The sequence below is a fragment of the Salmo trutta genome, chromosome 10, assembly GCF_901001165.1.
Source record: "Salmo trutta chromosome 10, fSalTru1.1, whole genome shotgun sequence".
NCBI classification, from domain to species: domain Eukaryota; kingdom Metazoa; phylum Chordata; class Actinopteri; order Salmoniformes; family Salmonidae; genus Salmo; species Salmo trutta.
The window spans coordinates 9,654,577-9,681,048 of record NC_042966.1 but is presented as its reverse complement, the minus strand read 5'-3'; the positions used below and the strand labels follow the sequence as shown (position 1 = coordinate 9,681,048).

The window sequence follows — 26,472 nt, the reverse complement described above, 5'->3', positions numbered from 1 at the left end:
TCTATTTTAGTGGCTGAAATGTATTTTCAACATGGTTGTTTGAATGGCAGTGATGGAAAAAGTACCCAATTGTCATACTGAGTAAAAGTAAAGATACCTTAATAGAAAATGACTCAAGTAAAAGTGAAAGTCACCCAGTAAAATACTACTTGAGTAAAAGTCTAAAAGTACTTGTTTTTAAATATACTTAAGTATCAAAAGTAAATGTCATTGTTAAAATGTACTTAACTATCAAAAGTAAAAGTATAAATCATTTCAAATTCCTTATATTAAGCAAACCAGCCAGCATGATTTTCTTGTTTTAAAAATATATATATTTACAGATAGCCAGGGGCACACTCCAACACTCAGACACTTTTCAAACAAAGCATTTGTGTTTAGTGAATCTGCCAGATTCACTATGGATGTTCTCTTGATAAGTTCCTGTCCTGCTAAGCATTCAAAATGTGATGAGTACTTTAGGGTGACAGGGAAACTGTATGGAGTAAAAAGTACATTATTTTCTTTAGAAATGTAGAAGTCAAAGTTGTCAAAAATATAAATAGTAAAGTACAGATACCAAAAAAACGACTTAAGTTGTACTTTAAAGTATTTTTACTTAAGAACTTTACACCACTGTTGAATTTAAAAAAATTTTTATTTTTTTTATTTCACCTTCATTTAACCAGGTAGGCAAGTTGAGAACAAGTTCTCATTTACAACTGCGACCTGGCCAAGATAAAGCAAAGCAGTTCGACACATAACAACAGAGTTTTACACATGGAGTAAAACAAACACAGTCAATAATACAGTAGAAAAATAAGTCTATATACAATGTGAGCAAATGAGGTGAGATAAGGGAGGTAAAGGCAATAAATAGGCCATGGTGACGAAGTAAATACAATATAGCAATTAAAACACTGGAATGGTAGATTTGACAGATGAGTGTGCAAAGTAGAAATACTGGGGTGCAAAGACACAAAATAAATAAATACAGTAGGGGAAGAGATAGTTGTTTGGGCTATTTATAGATGGTCTATGTACAGGTGCAGTGATCTGTGAGCTGCTCTGACAGCTGGTGCTTAAAGCTAGTGAGGGAGATAAGTGTTTCCAGTTTCAGAGATATTTGTAGTTTGTTCCAGTCAATGGCAGCAGAGAACTGGAAGGAGAGGCGGCCGAAGGAGGAATTGGCTTTGGGGGTGACCAGTGAAATATACCTGCTGGAGCGCGTGCTACGGGTGGGTGCAGCTATGGTGACCAGCGAGCAGAGATAAGGCAGGACTTTACCTAGCAGGGTCTTGTAGATGACCTGGAGCCAGTGGGTTTGGCGATGAGTATGAAGCGAGGGCCAGCCAACGAGAGAATGAATGAATGAATGAATGGCACTGCTTTAATGGATTTATTGTATGGGTTTCTGTACATTGTGTGTCTGGTGACTTGTTGAACTTATAGGTTTACTTTAAGTAATGTGTGCAGCACAAAATAGTTGAAATGTAAAGAACAGAGGGTAATTGTCATGCTTGATGGTATTTTATTATGTAAGCACAATTGTTCAGCTAAATCATCAACACGCATTAAGCTGTCGGTGTTAACTTTTAGTTCTGCTTTCTCAAAGTCTTTCAAGACATGTTTGTCCTGTTCACTACAGGCGATTATATTTGTTATAAATTAAACCTACTCATTGAAATATGACATTTCCCTACAACTGAAATTAAGTATTCCCTTGTTTACCATAGCAAATCTACTGTGGCAATTTACCCATGTTGGTGTTGGCTACTTACAATTCCATGTAATCCATTAATAATTTGTCAACATGATTACAAATACTCCAATGCAAATCCAATGCAAGTCAATGGTACCTATATTAGCATTTGTGCGCTTCATGTCCACATCCTCTATATGACTTAATTGAGCTAAACAATCAATGTTAGATACAAGAAGATTTGGCCATGAGGTATGAAAATGCAAATCTAGGTACCATTGACTGCATTGGATTTCTGCCACAAATTCAAGTAAAGTTAGCATTTGAAAGTGGCCAGGTTAACAAAACCAAAGCATGGATTGCTGCCATACCTTGTCCATAGACTGCTTGCAGGGTAAGGAAAGCAATATGAACATTTTTTTATGGGTTAACTATCCCTTGGTTGCAATTGGCCAAGGCCTTTTCTTATGAATAGCCTTCTGTAGCTGTGGTTAGTGGAATACATAAAGATGATATTGAAATGGGGTTTACAACATATGTTCTACCTTCTAAAAACGGGATGTGCATTGAATTGCTGGGCATTACATTGCCATTAAGGTATTACAAACTTGTTTGCAACGTAAAATAAGTTATACTCAGTGTTTTTAGAAATTGGACATTGGCCTACCGACTTCCATACATTGCTTTCCATATATTGCTTCGGCCAAATCTTAATCCAATTGTAGGGGTGTATGATAAACATTGTTGTGGTTAATGCTTGTAATTTACCACCAAGTGGCAGCATACAACATTCAGAAACGACATCCTCCTGCCAAATGCCTCAAGTAGGAAGTGATTACTTCACTTCGCAAGTTTATATAAACGATGTAAGAGAAGTGTCCAACATTCGTTAATCCTTGACTGGTATAAAACATGCTAGGCTGCGAGTATTTACCTAGTCAACAATTAGCAGCACTGGAAACCTGCAGGACATAATTTTATAAGGTAAGTGCTTAGAGGCAAAAGCATATCAACTTTCTACACTGTCAGCTGAACTAATGCATTGTCATTTTCCGTAGATTCAAAAAGGAAACTATACAATCAATGTTTTTAAAGCATAAATAATGTATAGGGCAGACATACCACCAGCAATGTTCTCTGAGCACATTTCAGGTCTGCTGCGCAAACTCGAACGTTGTAAAAATTCTGGTCAACTTCCAGCGCATTAAGAAATATATTCTACCTTTATTTAACTAGGCACGTCAGTTGAAAACCTGGATTTGAACCAGGGCCTCTTGCACTGAGATGCAGTGCCTTACACCTCTGCGCCACTCAGCAGTCCTGAGTTTACTGTGAACTGTGAACACTCCAGCTGTACCAGATTTAAGTTACAGTTTCCAGAGTGGTCAAGTTGGCTACTGTGGCTATTTGATCATAATTTAGATCTACCAGAGTGGCCTGCCATAAAAAACAATGGCGAAAATGCATCCCATAACATCTATTTATTGCCTTAATTTACCTAATATGCACTCACTGTATATAGACTTTTTGTTTTCTTTTGTTCTACTGTATTATTGACTGTATGTTTTGTTTATTCCATGTGTAACTGTGTTGTTGTATGTGTCGAATTGCTATGCTTTATCTTGGCCAGTGTAACCGATGTGAAATGGCTAATAGTTAGCGGTGGTGCGCGCTAATAGCGTTTCGTGGGGTGTCAGTTGTTGATGTGTGCAAGGGTCCCTGGTTCGAGCCCAGGTTGGGGCGAAGAGAGGGACGGAACCTACACTGTTACACCAGGTCGCAGTTGCAAATGAGAACTTGTTCTCAACTAACCTACCTGGTTAAATAAAGGTGAAATTAAAACATGGCAATAGCTTTTCTATCATTCAGCCTAAAGTAGAAGTGAGATCAGGTGGAACCATTCCAGCCAATGAGGGCAGGTACGCTTGTGAACAACATGCACAGCTCTGATATAAAATCAGTTTTTATGACATTAATATGGTGACAATGATGTAGGCTGTGTGTAGCAGTTATGATATGAAGGTTTGGCTTGGAAAGATATATTCTGCCAGATCCCAGACAGCTGATGTTTTGTGGACTGAAATGAAATGGTGAGAGAAGGAGAGCATGTAGATGCTAAAAGTAATTATAGAACGATCAAAGTGATCATGCTGTTTGTTTGTGGCTGCCATGAAAGTGAACTGTGTTTGCGTGTGATCAGGGGTGTATTAATTCTGACAAAACTACTATTTTTTTCAATAAATGGAAGCAAACTGAACAGGGATAAACATTTAACTAGGCAAGTCCGTTAAGAACAAATTATTATTATAATGACAGCCAACGCTGGGCCGCCCTATGGGACCCCCAATCACAGCCAGTTGTGATACAGTCTGGATTCGAACCAGGTTGTCTGTAGTGACGCCTCTAGCACGGAGATGCAGTGTCTTAGAACACTGCGCCACTTGAATTTTTTCAACTGAAACTCTCGTTTGTAATTGTTGGACTAATAATTACACACTAGATCAGCTAGATGCAGGCAAGAGTATGCAAGGTGGTATTGAACGCGTCAATGTCTGTCACCTTGATAACTCAAATGTCTCTCAGTCTGTGCACCTATGTTGTAAACTTTTATACATGGGCTGGGTTGTAGCAACCTCATGCTGGGTGTAGGGAAACTTTAGAGTATCATGTAGTAGCCTAAACTTATCGCTGTTACATTGAGCTGGGTGAATGGAATATGAATGACAGTCATCCAATATCCTGTAATAGAAATAAGGCTGTAATAAAAATAAACATCGTCCTCCATCAATCATAAACGGCACCGACTGCCCCTGTGTGAATGGCATGTCTCAGCTGACTAGCTTTCACAGAGAAGTTTTTCTCCCCCCACATCAGTAGTGAACGGGTCTTTATAAACAAACTGTGCACCACCTCTGTGGGGACTACTAATTCTGGTACACCAGAATTACATTCTGCGTTTGCCTTGCAGCATTGCGTTGCAGAGGCAGTTGCAGTGCGTTCGGAATACCTAGACTTTATCGAACTTATGCCTCAACCTGTCTGCGTAGACAGCTTGACAGAAATGGTAGCAGAAGGTGAACGTTGAACTTTTGTTGCACACATATCCAGATGATCCCGAACATTCACCTTCTGCTACCATTTCTGTCAAGCCGTCTATATGTTTGACGCATACGTTCCATAAATCCAATGTATGCACTGCAACTGCCTCTGCAACGCTATACTGTAAGGCAAACGCAGCGTTTCATTGGAAATGAATGTAATTCTGGTGTACCAAAATGCAATGGCCTTGTCGGTGTGATCCAGGCGCAAAACTCATCAAATCTCGTTCGTTGCGCAGTGTAGCGTTTTGTTTGGGCTCATATCAGGGGAGAAAAATAACACATTTTGAAAAGCAGTGTGTTTTTCAAATCATGTCAATAAAGTCAATTCAATTGATTGAAGATGTCACACAAAAAAAACTAACTGCTTCTAATACGAACTTCTCAAAAAGCATTTTCGCTAGATATCTGTTGGCTTTCTTGAGAAAAGCAACTAAGCTCACATAGGTTGCTCTCTTGAGGGAATTATTACCCTTGCATAGCAAACGAACAACAGTATATAAAAGTAGATGGTGATGCTCAGCAGACTACAAAACAAGGGATGTTGCAGGCTAGACGTTGACCGGATAAAGTTTATGATAGCCATAACTGAGTCCATGGAGTTTTTTTCAACTCACTGCTGAGTCAAACCAAAACACAATCTCGTGTATCAGGGAGTGTAGTGATCTCGTCTGTGGTGAAAGCGCTGATAGGCGGGCGGGCAGACAGACCCTGTACCCTGTTAGCAGCTTTGATTGCTGTAACTTCTATGTTTAGTGATATTGAGTGACAGCAGCTAATGGGCGGGACTACAGGAAAACAGGTTCTCCCATTGGAAGACTTTGAAGAGGGCACCTTTTTCTTTTAAAAAAAGTTATTTTCAGAATTGATCAAAGGGCAGTAGTGGAGCTAGGGTAAAATCCCCAGGGAAGGCAAGGTTAGCAACCTCTATCCAGTGAAGTCCACAAAGCATATTCCATTTACAGTAACAGAAAGTTACATGACCAACAGCATGGTCAAGCAAGTTCCTGTTTCACACATTTTCAGACCACTAAACAACTATTGATTTAGAACCACGGAGAGTTACCGCAAGTCGCAAAGAAAACAGGAGCCGCCTCCACTATTCCAGCACCATTTCAACTTCAACATTTCAACATCATCACCTCTGCTTAGTGACAACAGTGACAACTGAAAGATACCAAAAACAATGTAGTCCAATCAATTTAAGCTACATTTGATGGCTGTCCAAGGTTCTGATTTATGTGTGCGTGTGTGTGTTCGTGCAAGTAGAAAAACATGTTGACTCACTACTTGAAGAGAAGCGCCAATGCCATCCTCCTCTCTTTCACGTTGACAAAACGGTCTATCCCCCTGTCATACATTACACACTATTTTTTGTTGTCCTAGGCTACCTGGCTAAAATGCTTGCTCTCTAGCCTAACCCATTCATGGGCAACATTAGCCAGTTAACATTAGCCTTCTACATCTAGCTACATATTGAACTTCAATCCTCTCAGGCCAGGGGCACAACAATGTATGAATTAATGGTTGGATCAGAATCACCTTTATAATCATTGGCCAGTATGGAGAATTAAGAAAAACCACAAGTCCAAATTCCTATCTCCAACCATGGCTGGTTTAGGAAAGGGCCAATTTTAGCTAGCTGGCTAGCTAGCCACCGAAGGGAAACAATGCCACGAGATGCAACAATTCAAGTTTTTCTGTCAATGACGTATGCTCTCAATGGGATTTGATAGAAGTGATGCCAAATCCAAGCTGGCTTCCTGTGGCACTTTTTTTGTGCACCAGGACCATTCACAGTTGAGCTCGCTCAGTTTAGCTCAAAGCTGATTGGCTAATTTTGTATACTTTTTTGGTCAAGGGAGGCCAGATGCTCGCTGGCTTCCCTTGCCTTCAATGCTACGGGCTGCAACAATGTCATACTTGTTTGGACCAGACAGCATCAGATAGATGGCCTACACGTAGAGAAACAGAGGGGCGCTGTTTTACTCGCTCAGATGCTTTCTCCTGTGAGATACATTCAGCCTCTTGCGAAATAAAGGAACATTATGAAACACCGAAAGATACATTTTTTTGGGGAAGCCTGGCATCCCTTGGCATCCATGAATACACGCCACTATCAAAGGGCCGTTTTAAATTCATAAACGGGCCAAATCTGACCCAAGGGCCGCCAGTTGAATAGCTGGGGCCTACATCGCAGCAATATTGTGGCCCCCAGAAAATATTCCTCTCAACATCTCACCTTGACAAAACTTCTCTAACCCAGTAGCAGTTAATCATAGATCTGCAATCAGTCAGAGATAATATACAGTGATGCTAACCGTCTTGTCTTTATGGCAATGTTGAGGACTTGGGCATCCTATGTCTTTGTCTCCTCCTATGTCTCTAGATTTAATTCAGGACAATTATTTTATAGAGTCAGGTTGAAGGTTTATGGTGCCCTCACACCGTAAAGTGCAACTCAACATTATTTCAGGTTTCACAAAGAGGACCAACGGAGTCACCAAGGTGCTTATAGATAGAGTAATACCGAACTAGACAATATCAATCGTACTTGTTCGTGTGAGGGAAAGTGAGGGAATGCATGGCTGATCTTCAAGAGGGAAATTCCACCTTGTAAGAGCAGAGTGGGGTTGTGTTTGCATTTCTCCCAGCAGATCGGATGGTGTTTCGACTATGGTCACTTTAGAACACTCCAGTGGCTCCAAGGATGATACAGAGGCCATCATGCCTCAGGAACAACAACCGGAGAAGAGAAGACTTCAGTCAAACTCCCAAATATATGGAGCCATCACCGGGGACAGTACAGGCAACCTAGGAGATACCTGCCCGACTTGTTGGGGAGTAGGGCGTATTCCAAGAGGTAGGTGGTCCACTTCAGCTAGACTAACTACTTAGGGGTGCCTGTGATTTACTTACATGTTGATGTTGGGATTATTTCCATGTTTTTATTCAAGACTTGTTAAGATTTGTATTTAATAACCTACATTTGTTTTTAAGAGAAGTGAGAGTCACTTTCAGTTCTCAAATTGCTGTTGTGTCCTGTGTAGCAAGGCTGACATGCCACTCCCAACTACCGCTGTAAACACCTTTTCTATTCACATACTGTCCAACTGTCTTTACACTTAATTCACATTCATATACTAAATGTTTATATTGTTGACTGGTCTGTAAGCTAATTTCCTGCAGTTCTTTCAATTTTGCCATGGGGTTTTGTACTGTGTATTTAAATACTGTATTTTCGACATACATATTTCGCTCATTCTAATATTTCTATTACTGTACATTGCATTTTAGTTACACTGTTTATACACACCACATATTTATTTATATACTGGATTCTTGACATAGCTCCCTCTAATATACAGTATCTACTGCTGTACATATAATTCTTAGTATATCTTGTGTCAATTTATCTGGTGTACTGTATATACGTATAGATTTCATTTGGATTACTGTTACAGTGCTATTTGGGATGTTAATTGGTTTGGTTCTGACATTTCTTTATTTATATTTTGTGTTATTTGTGTACTTGTTTGATATTTTACTGCATTGTTAGGAGCTAGTAACTTAAGCATTTCGCTGCACCCACTATAACATCTGCTAAACTGTGTAGGCGACCAATAAACTTGGATTGGATTTGAATACAGCAGTATGTCTAACTGTGAAGTAATAACTCACCTTACTGTTCTCTGTATAGGACGTGATCAGCTTGTGGCAGTCATAACCCACATTTGTTTCAAAAGAAGGGAGTGTCACCTTCATTTCTCTGTGAAATGAAATCAAAATGCTGTTGTGTTCTGTGCAGCAAGGCTGACATGCCAATACAGCAGTATCTCTAACTGTGAAATAATAACTTGTTCTTCTCTGTATAGGACATGATCAGCTAGTGGCAGTCATCCCATGTTCAGACATAAGACTGAGGCCCAGCCGGACGTAAGTGTGTGTGTCTGTTTTTGAGTGTCTAGTTGTGTGCGTGTTTGTGTGTGCGTGCATAACTGTGTGTTGAACACCTCCCTCTGCAACTGGATCCTGGAGTTCCTGACGGGCCTCCCCTACGTGGTGAGGGTAGGCAACAACACCTCCACCACGCTGACCCTCGACACGGGGGCCCCTCATGGGTGTGTGCTTAGTCCCCTCCTGTACTCCCTGTTAAACCACGACTGCGTCGCCATGCACGACACCAACACCATCATCAAGTTTGCTGAAGACGCAACGTTGGTAGGCCTGATCACCGACGGCGATGAGACAGCCTACAGGGAGAAGGTCAGATACCTGGCAGTGTGGTGCCAGGACAACAACTTCTCCCTCAACGTCAGTAAGACCAAAGAGCTGATCGTAGACTACAGTAAACGGGGGTGAGCACTCCCACATCCACATTGACAGGGCTGTAGTGGAGCGGGTCGAGAGCGTCAAGTTCCTCGGTGTACACATGATTAACTTCTCTTGGGTATGTGGGACGTGACCGTCCCACCCACGGTACACACTATCAACAGCCAGTGAAATAGCAGGGCGGCAAATTCAAAACAACAAAAATCTCATAATTCAAATCTCTCAAACACACAAGTATTATACACCATTTTAAAGATAAGATCCCCCTTAATCCAACCACAGTGTCCGATTTCAAAAAAGCTTTACGGCGAAAGCATAACATTAGATTATGTTAGGACAGCGCCTAAACAAGAAACCACACAGCCATTTTCCAAGCAAGGAGAGGCGTCACAAAAACCAGAAATACAGCTAAAATGAATCACTAACCTTTGATGATCTTCATCAGATGTCACTCCCAGGACTCAATGTTACAAAATACATGTATGTTTTGTTCGATAAAGTTCATATTTATATCCATAAACCCCATTTTACATTGGCGCATGATGTTCAGAAAATGTATTCCCACCAAAACCTCCGGTGAATGAACACATCAATTTACAAAAATACTCATCATAAACGTTGATAAAATTTACAACAGTTATTGAAAGAATTATAGATACACTTCTCCTTAATGCAACCGCTGTGTCAGATTTTAAAATAGCATTACGGCGAAAGCACATTTTTCAATATTCTGAGTACAGAGCTCAGCCATCAAAGCAAGCTATACAGTTACGCCAAGTTCTGGAGTCAACTAAACTCAGAATTAGTATTATAAATCTTCCCTTACCTTTGCTGATCTTTGTCGAAATGCACTCCCAGGACTCCCACAAGAAATGTTAGTTTTGTTCGAAAAACTCCATATTTATGTCCAAATACCTCCGTTTTGTTCGCGTGTTCAGATCACTAATCCAAAGGCATAACGCGAGAGCGCAGACCCAGAGACGAAAAGTAAAATAGTTCCATTACCGTTTGTAGAAACATGTCAAATGATGTTTACAATCAATCCTTAGGGTCTTTTTAACATAAAACTTCGATAATATTCCAATAGCGTATTCATTACAGAGGAAAAAGAAGGAGCGGCATGCCAGTGTGCCTGCGCAGTAAACAACTCACTGGTCCCAGGCAGTCCACTGATTGACTGAGCTTCTATTCTCTGCCCAGTAACAGTAGACGCATGAAACAAGTTTCTAAAGACTGTTGACATCCAATGGAAGCCTTAGGAAGTGCAAAATGACCCCACAGACACTGTAGTTTCGAGAGGGATTAGATAGAAAAACTACAAGTCACTTCCTGGTTGGATTTCTTCTCAGGTTTTTGCCTGCCATATGAGTTATGTTATACTCACAGACATCATTCAAACAGTTTTAGAAACGTCAGAGTGCTTTCTATCCAAATATACTAATAATATGCATATCCTACCTTCTGGGCCCGAGAAGCAGGCAGTTTAATTTGGGCATGTTATTCATCTGAATTTCTGAATACTGCCCCCTACCCTAGAGAAGTTAAGGACTTAACATTGTCCACACACACAGTCGTGAAGAATGCATGACGGGCCTTCCTCTGACACTGCCTGATGTATAGGTCCTGGATGGCAGGGAGCTCAGAGGAAGGCCCAAAAAAGTGTAAGAGGAAGAACAGTCTATGACTTGGGTGGCTGAAGTTTTTGGCAATCTTTCGGGCCATCCTCTGACACGGCCTGATATAGAGGTCCTGGATGGCAGGGAGCTTGGCCCCAGTGATGTAGTGTCCGGCAAATGGTACTGGAGCGTCAGGCTCCGAGACAGCTTCTATCCCCAAGCCATAAGACTGCTAAATAGTTAATCAAATGGTTACCCAGACTATCTGTATTGAGTTTGACCTTATTTTCCACTGACCCTATGCACACTCACAAGACTCTACCCTCACACTACACTGACACTCTCACAACAACAACAAAAAACACACACACAGACACACACATAACGCGTACTGACGCCACACACACATACACACCAATGGAATGGAGTCAAACATGTTTCCATATCTTTGATGTGTTTGATACCATTCCATATATTCCATTCCAGCCATTACAATGAGCTCGACCATCTGTAGCTCTTCCCACTAGCCTCCTCTGAGACACACATACTTTCACAATCATCATACGCCGCTGCTACTCTGTTCCTTTTTTAATCTTATTGTTAGATATTCTGCCTTTATGTACATATCTATCTCAATTACTTCGCACCCCTGCAAATTGATATGGTAGTGTTACTCCCTGTATATACTCCCTGTATATAAACCATTTTTCCTCGTGCTATTCTTTTTATAATCGTTTAACTCTGCATTGTTACTAACGGGTTCGTAAGTAAGCATTTTATTCAGCTCATGTGACGAATAAAATTTGATTTGATTTGATTTTTGAGCTTTACCCATACGAAACAGTATACAGTAAGATTCTTGGTGTGTTTAATCAACATATTGTGTTACGCTTCATGGTTATTAGAGGTCACAAATAGGGTTGCAAAGGGTCGGAAACTTTCCGGTAAATTTCAGGAATTTTTCTGGAAATTTTCCATGGGAAGTTAAGCCTTGGAATTTGGGTAATTTTGCTTAAAAGTGCACAGTCTCAGCCACCTGGTGGAAGGGACTTTGTGGATCTGAGGCTCTTTCCCCTGTTGCCTCCATCATCCTCCAAATCCCACCAACATCAGCCACCTCAGAGTGCAACTGGTCCTTGTTTGGGAACACACACACCAAAGCACGCAACAGGCTGACCAATACAAGGGTTGAAAAATTGGTAGCCATCCGGGCAAATTTGAGGCTTTTTGAGCCTGACAACGAGCCATCCCCAACAAGGTTGGAAAGTGACAGTGAAGATGAGGCCTCAGAGTCTGATGTTCAAGAGGTGGAGAAGACATGGAAGCCTGAGAGGAAGACAACCAAAGCTTTAGTTTCTAGACTATCATTTTACAGAAGTATGTTGAAAACATTTTTGGGAGATGCGATGGATCATTCAATATTCCCTTTCTTTTGTTGTTCAGTGAAATCACCCCATGTGAAGAGTCAATTCATTTAATTAAAGTTCAATTCGTAACTAAAATTTTTTTTTTATTTCTATTGGAAGGATTTAATAATTTGCAATTATGTCTACTTATGATAAGGTAAAAGGTTTATGTTTCCATATGATATGGTAAATATATCCAATGCAAAAAAACATCTATATTTAAATGGTATTAATATTAATTTGCATATATTTCTGTTAATTCCCATATATTCCTGTAAATTCACACGGAAAGTTTCCACCTCTGATTATTCCCCAAAATGTGCAACCCTAGTCACGAACAGTCAAAATGATGTTTTTCATGAAATTGGATGATATTTGGATGAAACCAGATCAAAGTACAGTACGATGACAAACGTATGAAAAATGACTGTTGCTTTACATTGATAAAGTTTGATCATAAAGTTACTGGTCCTCTCCCCCTGTGTCAAACACTTCGATTCAGGAGGCTTCATAAGAGACACGCCAAACGGGAGATGTATCAAACATTTTTTTTACATCATTGATGCACTTTCATTGTTGCTCGAGTTGCTTTATGTATGACCATATTTGCTTGAGATGATTTTACTGCAACACTGCTCACTGCATCCAAGTTGCTCAACATAGGTGTTTCAAAGGGCTGTCAGTCAAGGCAAGCTCATGAATATAAGCTTCCCGCCCACTCAGCCTGCCTTTTCAAACTTCCTGGTAGTTAGCCATTAGAGAACAATTACTTTTTGTAAAATGTTTAGCATTTCCATCCAAAACAAATATTAACGTTATATTTTAGTCATTCAAAAGGCTATTTTACATAGGAATCATAAAGATTGTTCGGGACCTTTAACTGCATTCTTCTTTTCCAAGGAAACTCTATGTGTGTATTTCGGTGGTGGTGTGTCTCCTGATCTGCTGTCTGATCCTCTTCTTCCTCTTCCCACGGAGTATCTCACTGTCCCTTGTCACCGTCCAATCAGTGATGGTCTTCTTCACCCCACAAACAGTTGAAATGCAAATCACGGTAAATACGAGATATATGCGTGCCGCACTCCCATAAACAGTTGAAGTCGGAAGTTTATATACACCTTATCCAAATACATTTTTTCAAATACAACTTTTTTCAAAATACAACTGGAAGTATGCTTGGTGGGTGTCATTGTCCATTTGGAAGACCCATTTGCGACCAAGCTTTAACTCCCTGACTGATGTCTTGAGATGTTGCTTCAATATATCCACATCATTTTCCAAATGACCACAAGCATACTTCCAAAGTTGTGGCAAAATGGCTTAAGGACAACAAAGTCAAGGTATTGGAGTGGCCGTCACAATGCCTTAACCTCAATCCTATTGAAAATTTGTTGGCTGAACTGAAAAAGCGTGTGCGAGCAAGGAGGCCTATAAACCTGTTACACCAGCTCTGTCAGGAGAAATGGGCAAAAATTCACCCAACGTATTGTGGGAAGCTTGTGGAAGGCTACCTGAAACGTTTGACCCAAGTTAAACTATTTAATGGCAATGCTAACAAATACTAATTGAGTGTATGTAAACTTCTGACCCCCTGGGAATGTGATGAAAGAAATAAAAGCTGAAATAAATCATTCTCTCTACTATTATTCTGACATTTCACATTCTTAAAATAAAGTGGTGATCCTAACTGACCTAAGACAGGGAATTTTTACTGGGATTAAATGTCAGGAATTGTTTAAATGTATTTGGCTAAGGTGTATGGAAGTTTTATATATATATATATATCAAAGACTATGTGATCACTCATTGTTTGGTTTATTGTATGAGGTCAGTGTGACCAAACTATGTTTTTCCTCTTGCAGAATGTCTTTAACGTCACCAATGAGAACTTTGCGGACATTCAATTCTTGGAATTTGATATACAAGTGCTGATTGCTGAAACAGTGGTGGGCAGGATCAAGATATCGAATATGACCGCGGTCAAATCACGTTCAGAGAAAGCGGTGAGTTTGATGTTGTTGTTTTCATAGAAATCAATTACACAATTGTAATACTGTGTAATGCAAAGAGACTTTGTTTATGGCCCCGTATGAAACGGTTGGACCTTAATTCCCAGTCAAAGGAAGTTTTCTGATCTCCTACAGTATACTGTTGTCATACCCATAACAATTGAGGACCCAGGCCTGAAGTAAGCACGACATTTATTATTTATATGTTCAATATCATTACCATCATCACTGCTTCTAAAATAGGAAGGAAATACAGTGTTATCTGCATATGTGTACATTACAGTATGAACTCTTGGATAGGACCTACAGTCTGAATTAAAGTTACAGTACGCTCTTAGTTTTGCTTTCAAAATATATTATTTTCCTTCTGTGATAAGTGTGTAGGCTGATAAATGTCTTTATAACTCCTCTGTTTCAGTAATTACTGCAAGTCGAACACCATAAGGATTCACACCTTGTTCTTGCATTTGCAGTGAGTTTCACACTCTATTCCAAGATATGTTAAAGAGGCCAACCACAAACACATCTGTCGCACCACGAACACTTCAAGACACTTACTACAACCTGGCGGTCAGAGAGGCGTATGTCAACTGACTTCCCATTGTAACACATCTTGTTTGGAACCACTCAAACACACAGAACTTATGCTTCTAAGAATGGTGTACATGGTAGTTTTGCTGACGATTCTTGTTGTCAGTGTTCTTGAAGAACTTTGGCCATGACAAAATCTAGACCAAATCAGAATTTTGCTTTTCAAGACCAAGCACTATTATTACTGGAGACAAAATAGGAACCTTTTTAGCCCGTTTCAAGACATGGATGAATTGCCCCTTTCAAGCCACATGTTCAAAAATCTCACACATTTGTTTCATGTCCATTTGAGATGAATCATACCTTAAAACTAGTAACAGTGTAACTATAGTATTTGCTTTTAGGTCATAAACCAACCCAATTTAAAGTTGACACTTTTTTTTTATAATGGGGAAAAAGGTAGTCAGGAACAATAGAAAAACAAACGTTTGAACTTGACCATTCTATAAAAGTGACATTTTCAAACACCCGACTGTGCACTTCCGGAGGAAGATTTCAAAATGTCTGCTTTAATATCCCTTTTTTGTCTTCCACAGAATGACAATGGACATTTCCTACTTGGCTCACTCGGAGCAGCTGTCCGAAGACACCTTCGAGTACATTGACTGTGGCGCCAACACCACCATCCCCCACCCTATCAGGCAAATTCTTTTTGAAAGATGAAAGCCTGTCAATGAGGGATCCCCAAAGTGAAAATGTTTATTATAAACAAGATAGACTCCTTTTCCATTCTATCTTATGTCCAAGGATCATAAAAAGTATATTGATACATTTTTCTTTGTCAAAGGGAAATGTATACTGTACATATAGTATTGTAGTATTGTCCTATGCTCTGTTCGCATTATTAGCTATGCAATATTCTTCTGAGGTAGTTTTTTGAATGATTTATGAACTGTGAAAGTATTTGTTGTATTGTTTTGTTGGTTGTTTTAACATAATTGTAAGGATTTAAAACATACACTGAGTGTACAAATCATTAGGAACACCTTCCTAATGTTGACATGCACCCCCCTCTTCCCTCAGAACAGCCTCAATTTGTCGGGGCATGGACTCTACAAGGTGTCGGCCCTTGTTGACTCCAGTGCTTCCCACAGTTGTGTCAAGTTGGCTGGATGTCCTTTGGATGGTGGACCATTCTTGATACACACGGGAAACTGTTGAGCGTGAAAAACCCAGCAGCGTTACAGTTCTTGACACACTCAAACTGGTTCTCCTGGCCCCTACTACCATACCCCATTCAAAGGCACTTAAATGTGTCTTTCCTATTTACGCTCTGAATGGCACACATACTCAATCCATGTCTCAATTGTCTTAAAGCTTAATAATCCTTCTTTAACCTGTCTCCTGCCCTTCATCTACACTGATTGAAGTGGATTTAACAAGTGACATCAATAACGGATCAGAGCTTTCACCTGGATTCACCTGGTCAAGGAAAGAGCAGGTGTTCCTAATGTTTTTTACACTCAGTGTAGATTTCATCATTAAAAGTCAATCAGTGTATATGAGATATATGATCATGATTTATAATACAATTGAAATCCGTCAAGCTACGCTACATGGCCATAAGTATGTGGACAACCCTACAAATGAGTGGATTAGGATATTTCAGCCACACCGTTGCTGACAGGTGTATAAAATTGAACACACAGCCATGCAATCTTCATAGACAAACATTGGCTGTAGAACGCCCTTACTGAAGAGCTCAGTAACTTTCAACGTGGCACCGTCATAGGATGCCACCTTTCCAACAAGTCAGTTTGTCAAATTTCTGCCCTGCTGGAGTTGCCCCGGTCAACTGTAAGTGCTGTTATTGTGAAGTGGAAATGTCTCGATGCAACAACGGCTCAGCTGCAAAGTGGTAGGCCGCACAAGCTCACAGAACGGGACCGGCAAGTGCTGAAGCGCGTAGGACGTAAGAATCGTCTGTGCTCAGTTGCAATACTCACTACCGAGTTCAAAACTGACTCTGGAAGCAACGTCAACACAATAACTGTTTGTTGGGAACTTCATGAAATGGATTTCCATGGCCGAGCATCCGAACACAAGCCTAAGATCACCATGCGTAATGCCCAGCGTCAGCTGTAGTGGTGTAATGCTCGCCACCATAAGACTCTGGAGCAGTGGAAATGTGTTCTCTGGAGTGATGAATCACACTTCACCATCTGCCAGTCCGACGGACAAATCTGGGTTTGGCGGATTTCAGCAGACCGTTACCTACCCGAATGCATAATGCCAACTGTAAAGTTTAGTGGAGGAGGAATAATGATCTGAGGCTGTTTTTCATGGTTCGGACTAGGCCCCTTAGTTCTAGTGAAGGGAAATCTTAACGCTACAGCATATAATTACATTCTAGACGATTCTGTGCTTCCAACTTTGTGGTAACAGTTTGGGGAAGGCCCATTCCTGTTTCAGCATGACAATGCCCCCATGCACAAAGTGAGGTCCATACAGAAATGGTTTGTTGAGATCGGTGTGGAAGAACTTGACTGGCCTGCACAGAGCCCTGACCTCAACCACATCGAACACCTTTGGGATGAATTGGAATGCTGACTGCGAGCCAGGCCTAATCACCCAACATCAGTGCCCGACCTCACCAAAGCTCTTGTGGCTGAATGTAAGTGCCCGCAGCAATGTTCCAACATCTAGTGGAAAGCCTTCCACTGGAGGCTGTTATAGCAGCAAAGGGGGGGACCAACTCCATTTAATGTCCATGATTTGGAATGAGATGTTCGACGAGCAGATGTTTGACGTGTCCACATACCTTTGGCCATCTGCTGTATGTTATGTATATTTGAAAGTTTCCTCCATTGATGTTCAATATGCAATTGCCTTGTAATTCCATTAACCTCCATTTACCTTATATAAGAGGGTAAATAACATTTCCTAAGGGTTGCCATGATTTGACTGTGAGAGGAATTTTGCAGTGAAGTGACAACTTTCCTGGACATGGTGTGGACTGATGACTATTTGCACAATTAGAACTTTTGAGTTAAGAAATACCTAGATCATTACCAGCTTTTTTTTTAAAGTCTCTTTGAAGACACTGACGTGATGTTTGTTTTGTTAGGGGTTTATTGCACTTGTTGCTGTTAATTGCGTTCCAATGTGAGGGCTGTTCTCTCCGCTCCAGTGCATGATGGTTACAGCTACTAATCTAGATGTAATCTAGGAGTGGTTGTAGCTACCACTGCTGGGAGTACTGTATGGACTGAAACACATCAAACAGCCATCTTCATAAATCCAATGTCATTGACGTAAAGTTTTGGCTTTGTCCTTTTAGAATAAATAAATCCATTTTCACTGGAGGTTATATGATATTGTCCAATTTCACTCTCAGCCATCATAACATGATTAGTCAAATAAATAAGCCGTACTCTACTCTCAGTTTCTTAGATTGAAACCATGAAAGCTGAGGTGACGGTAACTACAGGTCCTATAGCAGTACAATGGATATGTTAGGCTAAGGTTGTCCGCATAGCTCAACAGTGTGCGACGCAAGAACTGAACTCACTGAGTATCTGTTGTCGATCTTGCCACTGTAGTTGTCTTTGCTTGTGTGCACACGCTTGCAGTGCACACTTTTACCTGCTATGAAGATAACATAATGCAGAGGGTTGTATAGAAGTTAGATTCAGTTCATTGCATGGACGTTCAAAACCTCTACCAAGGGATGAGAGACCCTACCCAGTGGCACGTCCAGCACTTTGGGCTCAGGGGGAAGGACTGGCACGGTTGGCGCCTCAGGTTGGCTCTCTGCCGTAGGAGCTGGTCCCTTCACATTCTGTATGTCCAAGAGAGAAATGATCATCTCTTCATACGCATCGCTAGTCATGTTTCATTTGTTTGCTTGTTTGGCCAGAAATCTCCCCCATGTCAATCAAGTCAGGGCTCTGTGATTTAGTCTACCACTGCAGTAACATTGTGACCTTGTACAGAAATAGCCACTGTATCAACATGAATGTCCTACTATGCTGTCATAGCTAATGATTAAAAGAACAATGGCCCTACCTTATGAGTGATCGTCACGCGGTGATCAGCCACGTTCTGCCTGCGCCGCGCTTCCCAGTGCATAGCTGCCATGTTACAGTACACCACCCTGTGGGGAAGGAGTCGGTCTGATCTGGGCAGGCCCATTACCCTGACCTACTGTATGAGTACTCAATACCCTATAATGCAATCCCTTGCAGAGGCAAAAAAACATCTACATCTCATCCCACAATAAAAACGAGTTTAATAGAATAACTGTTTGTGCAATAACACATAAAGTCATCTGCATTGATGATGTTTGTAGTCATTTTTTTTTTATCTCTGTTTCAAAACAGAGACACAACTGTAATATTGACTTTCCTAAGTAAAAATAATGCACTTGCCAATGAGCTCCACAGACAGCAACAACAGGACAGCAGCAACAGCCCTTACTGAATACAGCTCTGACTGCAACCACAACCACATCTGGGCAGATGATATGTTGCTTGGCAACTTTGATTGTGACATCATATGATGATAATGACAATGCAAGATGAAACAAAACTATCTTGTTCAATGAATTCCATTCCATTATTGCAGTGTGTCGGTCGTGGTTGGTTTTGACACAGGGTGGCGCCAAAGTCTGTCCATACACCGTGCATACCTAGAGGTTTCCTTTCACTGGCTGTCATGTTACTCTAGCACAAAAAGTGAGATTTACTTCATTGATATAAGTGCATGTCTCGTAATTGACCGAGGTAAAGACAGATTCAGGTTGGATATTCGACGGATATTCGCCTATTGTTTTCCTTAAATCCACCAACAGCAGTTAAGGACCGTCAGCATAGTGACAAATAAAAAAAGAAATAGTTTCAATAGCTCTTTAACCATTACTCCTAAAACTTTCAAAACTGGTTCTAGCTAAGCCGATGGCATAGACACACATATTTTTTTGTCGATTTACATCTCACATGATTTTCAATTATTTATTTAAATGTTTCTAATTTCAATAGCTCCTTGGTCATGTGACCTACTGACCTCAAACAAGGTTCAGAATGTCCACTGACTACCCTTGTATATTGCACAAACTTTAGTTTGTCCATTTTCATCTCACATGATTTTACATGAATTTTGTAAATATTACAATTGCAATAACTCCTTGGTCATGTGACCTACTGACCTCAAACAAGGTTCAGACTTGACACTCAGTGGGCCTACATATTGTACACTCTTTTAGTTTGGCCATTTTCATCTCACACGTATTTACATGAATTTTTCAAATGTTCTAATTTCAATAGCAATTTGGTCATGTGACCTACTGGACTCAAACACAATTCACAATGTCCACTGACTACCCTTCTATATTGCACACCCTTTAGTTTGTCCATTTTCATCTCACACGCTTTTACATGAATTTTTCAAACATTCTAATTTCAATAGCTCCTTGGTCATGTGACCATCTCGCGGAACTCCCCAGCTACGGCGCTCGCCGGCCCCACACATTGTAGGTGGGGAGTTTCCTCTATGCTCGCTAGACTTGAGGCGGAGACTAAACCCATTGGCCCCGCAGTGATAGGGCATTGCATGGCTCATGCCCTATGAAGTGGGGAGAGATATCTCCAGCTTGTCTGGGGAGGGAGGCCTACATCTGATGTGGGCAGTACCATCCACGCCCATTGATTTGCTGCGGAACCATAAAACGGACGGAAGAAACCTAGGTTCCCACTGGGCACGGATCACTGAATGTCAACTTGATGAAATTCAAAGGAGCGTACCCACATGTCGCGGTCGCACTAAAATCACCCCGTTGGGTGAATATCGATGAAGCACTGGTAAAGGTGGTTCCTATGGCTCTGTCCCGGAGGGCTGACTGGGCAAGCAAATGATTGAAAGGGAATTATTATTTTCTGTTGCTTCTTCCGACACCCAGTCGATGGTGCCGCTAGATAGTGTGATGGGTATTTGGTTCTCAAGCCTATAAGTATTGCGCTGGCACTTGATGTCGATTGGGTGTAAAAACCCAGTTAAAGTCCGCTGAAGGTTAGTAGCTGCAACTGATGTCCAGTTTGTAAGACAGAAAAGCCTCTGATGATACCACCGGGTGTGACTCGAATGGATGTCAATTTGATGATATCTGACCGTAGCATGCTACCCTTCACGGTCGCACTCAAACCACCTTCGGGATGGCTGTGACCCCTCATGTCAAAGTGAGGAAATTCGATGAAGCGGGGTTAAACGGCGGGACATAATTAAGAGTCTCTTGAGGTAGCCCAATGCCTCGTCATCTAATTAGTTAGGCATATTAATGTAAAATTGTGTGAGATGGAAATGGACAAACAAAAGGGTGTACAATGTGTAGACCCACTGAGTGTACATTCTGAACCTTGTTTGAGGTCAGTAGGTCGCATGACCAAGGAGCTATTGAAATTGGAGCAGGCATATTAATGTAAAAACATGTGAGATGAAAATGGACAAACTAAAGGGTGTGCAATGTGTAGGCCCACTGAGTGGACATTCTGAACCTTGTTTGAAGTCAGTAGGTCACATGACCAAGGAGCTATTGAAATTTGAATGTAATTTTTTTTTGTACTTTGTTTATTCTCCCTAACTAATTCAACTAGGAATACAAAATGCTGCTCACATTTCCACATGTTTATTAACTTTGCAAAGCAAATGATTGTCCAAATCGTAAAAATAAGACCTGTGCAATGTAGTGCACAATTTTTCCAACATCGTAACACTTATTTGGAGTCTGTGGCTCAAGTGGTTTGAAGGCTATTGAGGTTTGAAAGCGCGAATCCGTCGAAAATCCAACCTGAAACTGGTTTTACCTCGGTCACGAATTGTTGTAGCCCGTCTCAGTGGGAATGTCTAAAGAGCATACTTGAATTTTCTCATGCAATCTAATATGCAGGCATAAAATTCAACATGGTTTAGGGATCACTATTTGTCTTTCCAAGCAGTTGTGTACTGTACTACTACGGGAGGGAAAGCACGATTCTAGAAATACTGTAGTTCGCATTTGCTCTATCCTGCGACATTAAGGCTGCGTATCCTGATTCCTGCTACATTGTAGCTGCGTGCCAGCATCTCACTTTCTGTACACGGAACCATTGACGTACTAGACCAGCAGGGGGAGTATGTTATTGAGTGACGTCACCTCGGGCTGTTGTTCTGGAGAGGAGGTCTTGTGCATGCTATTCCATTCCACACTGCTGCTCATTGCTCCATCGGTGCACGGAGCAGACAGACAGATATTAGCACGCAGAGAAACAATATTCGGATGTATGGATATATGGATGTATTTGCTGCACTAGGATGATGCCATTTATGTTCATTCAAGTGGTCTAGAAGGTAAATATATCACAATTGTTTTTCCAGGTTTAAGATTTTGCACAGATAGAAATATGGTATCTTACTGCAATGACATCTGAGTTGTAATGCTATGTACAAGGCTGGTTATTATAGCCGTGTCATTCCAGTACAATGTCTCACTCATAGATGGTTATGCATTTTATTTTGGTGCAAATCTGCAGTTTGATCACATATTTAATTCCTCAGAATCATGCCAGAATTACAGTACATAGGCTATATTCTTATATCTGGTGTACTCATAATTAGATAGTTGAGGTGACACTAATCTTTGTTTAACAGCCTATGGAGAAAATATGGGTTGTGTTTATATATATATATTTTACAAAAGCCTCACAAAAACAATTGGATTATAATTAATCGCAATCCTATCCTGGGCATCAACTGCATTCAATGTGCAAATGAATAGATATTCTCTCATTTATATTAAACTTGGAATCAATGTGCCCCAAGACAGCCATTGGGGTTTAACTGTCCTAAGAGGATTAGAAAAGACTTTGGCAAAAGACAACGAGAACAACCAACAACCAACCACCAATTACATGTTGTCAGGCATACCGCTTCCTAAAGATTTAAACCCAAACCATAACTGATCTTAATAAATTCAAAATTGAATTGTGCTGTCTGGACATTTTCTATGACTGACAATTAAATTGCCTCGCCTTAGGCTATGACTGTTATGGTTGTGGATTTATTCCAACAAGGAATAACCAATTGGTCTCAATTGTTGCTTTACTACTTGCAATGCAAGTTCATTAGAAATTGCAGTAATCGTTGATCAGTCTGATTTAGATGCGAACACAGTAAAGCAATCATGTTAGTGTACTAACCCTAGTAGCAATCGTTAATGTGTTGGATCAAAGTGTCTGATGACATTTCTTATCTGTGTCATTGTTTATTATTGTGTAAAAGCACCTCAAGTTGTAGTGAAACCTTACAATCTCATTGTCTAGTCTTTAAATAGTACCTCATTGTGTTTGCTTTTTGATACGGTCCCCAGTCCTGCAACCGTCCAGTCTGGCACCTCCACCTTTGAAGAGGGTGCCAATGCCAAACTATTAGAAAGGATTACTGAGAATCTGCCACCTCACCCAAGGAGGTGAGAACATCCCATCACCATGGGGAACCAGCTGACCGAGATAGCCCCCAACACCCCGTTCCTGCAAAACTTCCAGTCCTTGCACGTGGTAGTGATTGGCCTGGACGCGGCTGGCAAAACCTCTCTGCTCTACAGATTGAAACTCAAGGAGTTTGTCAAGACCATCCCGACCAAGGGCTTTAACACGGAGAAGATCAAGGTAGCGGTGGGAAGCTCGCGGGCCATCACCTTCCAGGTGTGGGACGTAGGGGGCCAGGAGAAGCTGCGGCCCCTGTGGAAGTCGTACACGAGGCGCACCGACGGCATGGTGTTCGTGGTGGACTCCACCGAGACCGAACGTATGGAGGAGGCCAAGGTGGAGCTTCACAAGATCACCCGTACCTCGGAGAACCAGGGGGTGCCCGTCCTGGTGCTGGCCAACAAGCAGGACCTGGTCTCAGCTCTGTCTGTGAGCGAGGTGGAGAAGGTCCTGGCCGTCCATGAACTGAATGCCTCCACCCTGCACCACGTACAGAGCTGCAGCGCCGTGGATGGACAAGGCCTACAACCAGGCCTAGAGAAACTCTACGAGATGATCCTGAAGAGGAAGAAGATGGTGAAACACAACAAACATAGAAAGAGATGAGCTTTTGGATTGTCCTGATTTAAAGGTCCATTTGTGACTCTGAGCGGAGGTCCTGTCCCTTTAAATAAAAGGGAAGGCTTTTTTTTGCCAACAAAGGACCAATTCCAGATGGCACAGGGGTCAGGAGAAATGGATTTGGCCTTTATGTGACATGCAGTATTGATACACCGTCTTTCATACCTTGTATTAGCCACACAGCTGCCCTTTGTATGCAATGAATATGTGATAGCCACGAGAGGCTGTAGCTGCCTATGACGTATTTTGTCCCACAAAGTTGGACTCACTTGTTTTACCCTACAACACAGTAGAAATGTGATACCGAACTTTGAACTCTGAACTCCTGTTGGATTTGAACAGACACACATTTTATATGATATGAAGCTAAATCGTATTGATATCAAATGGAATACCATGGCGATTACAGTATTATTATTTTGGTCACTTTTGAAAGAACAATTCCAAGTGCATTTCCTCTTATGCCACAGAGTTTCAGTTGGATTCACAGACTGTTTTTACAAGTTGTACAATTTTTGTAACACTGAAGAATGAATAAATCAACCCGCTGTATTAAATATATATTGCTTTCTTTTGAGACAACATCAATGTGTAAAGTTAACACATCGTGCATTTTAAAGGGGACTTAGATGTAGAAAGAGTTTAAAGAAGGTGTTTTTTAAAATTCTTTGGCTTCCTTTTGCCATCCTTTAACAACATAAAGCTATCCTCATTTGATCCCACAGCAGGAAATGCAAATTGTAGTGTATTCAAAGGTTTTAAAAGGCTTCTAAAGTTTGTACTTTCCACTTTAAAATGTCAGACTTGATTTATCCTAACAAAAAATTGACCAACCCACACAAAATGTCCATTAATTATAATCCACATACTAATTCACATGTCCTGTTACTTCAGGATTATTTTCCTGCTGTGGTCAAACTGGTCAAATGAAGATAGCAGATCTGTAGGCCCTAGACATTTGAATAGGTGTAGTAAGCTGCAGCAAAGATACCCTTTCAGGTATGAATCTAATTTGATTTATGCACAATGCAGAGAGCTACAGTATATGATGGATAGGTTATTCAAAACGCAAATCCTGCCCTGAGGTGACGTACTGAACTTGACTAGCTTTCCCTTCTGTACTATAGATAGACACAATACAGCTTCTGCTGATGATAGTCTCACTGCCAGTGCCTGGGCAAAAAGAATGTCCTACAGAAAATCAGCCACCACTGAAAGAGCGAAGTTCACCGTAATCCCGTAGAAAGATGACCTAGTATTGCATAAGAAAACAAGAGTTACTGTTGTTAAAGCTTACATTTGCATTCAAAGAAGACATTTGTAACAATTACAAACAACACATACCGATAGTACTGAATATGATCCCAGTATTTGAGTGATGAAACAACCTATATGTGCTAGCCGTACAGAGCATGATACATTCATGTGGAATGTCAGCGCTCTCCAGTATGTTCGTCACATTTTGCATTATATTCATTGTATCTCTTCTACTCTATTCATGGCTGAGTCAGCACATTGGCTATGGAGAGCAGCCTCGCCCCCCAGCCACCATATCCATGTACTTTGATTTCCACCTCAGCTAGGCTGCCAGCTTGCTTGCAATTGTAAGTAAATCAATTAGTAGTGTGGTTGTGGGCAGAATCAAACAGCTTCGGGGAATAATAAAGATGGATAGCCGTGGGCTTTGGTGACTATGGCAGAGCTACTTTAGGACACCTCTTGAGTCAGTAATGAATGTGATTGGTTATTCTATAGATCTGGCTCACCAATATGCATAGTAGGCAAGATTGCATACTTCAAGTATAGAATATTCAAGGATTTGATCAGACATAAGGTGTTCACTTTAGCACCAGTAATATAAATTATATTACTGGTGCTAAAGTGTACACTATTGTGAAACATTTGGATCTTGTGTATTCACATTTATAAACAGAATAGTGAAAATGAATTATTGGGAGGACTTTAAGGATGATATGAGACAAAGCCATGATGCTGTAGCAGTCCAGACAGGGATGGCATTTAGGCAGAATGAAACCGACCAGCTACTTGAATGTTTTCTCATAGTGGATAAGACCCAAGCCCCCTGTCTGAGAAGTCCAATTAAGAAGAGACACTACTGTTCCTAAGACCTAGAGCAAACAAACATTAACACCCTTTCCCTTACTATACAGTGGAGATTGTAGTAGATACAGATACATACTGACTGCCAAATAAATATGCTTTATTTTTAATCCACCTACAACATTTCATATTATTTAGTCCTCACTATTGTGAAGTTGTTTTGTTTGAGTGCGGCCGACTACAGAGAAATGTATATGTCAGATGGGACATTGGTTGAAACTGTTGATTTCACAGAAGGTATTCTCAAGATAGAGATCAATAGAGGGAAATTCAGCAAACTCAACAATACTCCCAATTGAGAACTTTTGTTATTTTGGGACTTTTCAATCACTGTTCTCTCCAAAATGTACGAATTGTTTCTTTTTTTTAATGCATTTGTGTTTTTTTTATCCAGATATAAAGTTATGCAGTGACTAGAGCATCCCGTTGCGCAAAGAACCAATCTAAAATCTACATACCTTGCATTGATCATGTGCCTTCTGCCAGCTACGTGTTCCAGCTTCTATGGAACACTGTACATTTGTGTCTAATGAGATGACTG

General features: G+C 40.8%; 2 protein-coding genes across 3 annotated transcripts; both read left to right on the top strand.

Moving 5' to 3' along the window:
• The first annotated feature begins 2,490 nt into the window (after positions 1-2,490).
• LOC115201066 (transmembrane protein 106B) lies at positions 2,491-15,691 on the top strand. Of its 2 annotated transcripts, none has more exons than XM_029764296.1 (8): positions 2,491-2,665; positions 7,437-7,642; positions 8,655-8,715; positions 13,034-13,187; positions 13,996-14,136; positions 14,278-14,321; positions 14,561-14,614; positions 15,270-15,691. In XM_029764296.1, the coding sequence occupies exons 2-8, from the start codon at positions 7,456-7,458 to the stop codon at positions 15,394-15,396; spliced, it is 768 nt and encodes a 255-aa protein (XP_029620156.1). In that variant the 5' UTR covers positions 2,491-2,665; positions 7,437-7,455; the 3' UTR covers positions 15,397-15,691. The 2 variants fall into 2 exon arrangements, with proteins under 2 accessions (XP_029620156.1, XP_029620157.1); XM_029764297.1 differs by having other exon boundaries at positions 7,434-7,642.
• Positions 15,692-21,330: 5,639 nt separating this feature from the next.
• On the top strand, positions 21,331-24,367 carry LOC115201065 (ADP-ribosylation factor-like protein 4D). The gene is made up of 2 exons (XM_029764295.1): positions 21,331-22,053; positions 23,072-24,367. Exon 2 carries the CDS (start codon positions 23,190-23,192, stop codon positions 23,793-23,795), a length of 606 nt encoding a protein of 201 aa, XP_029620155.1. The 5' UTR covers positions 21,331-22,053; positions 23,072-23,189; the 3' UTR covers positions 23,796-24,367.
• The last annotated feature ends 2,105 nt before the right edge of the window (positions 24,368-26,472 follow it).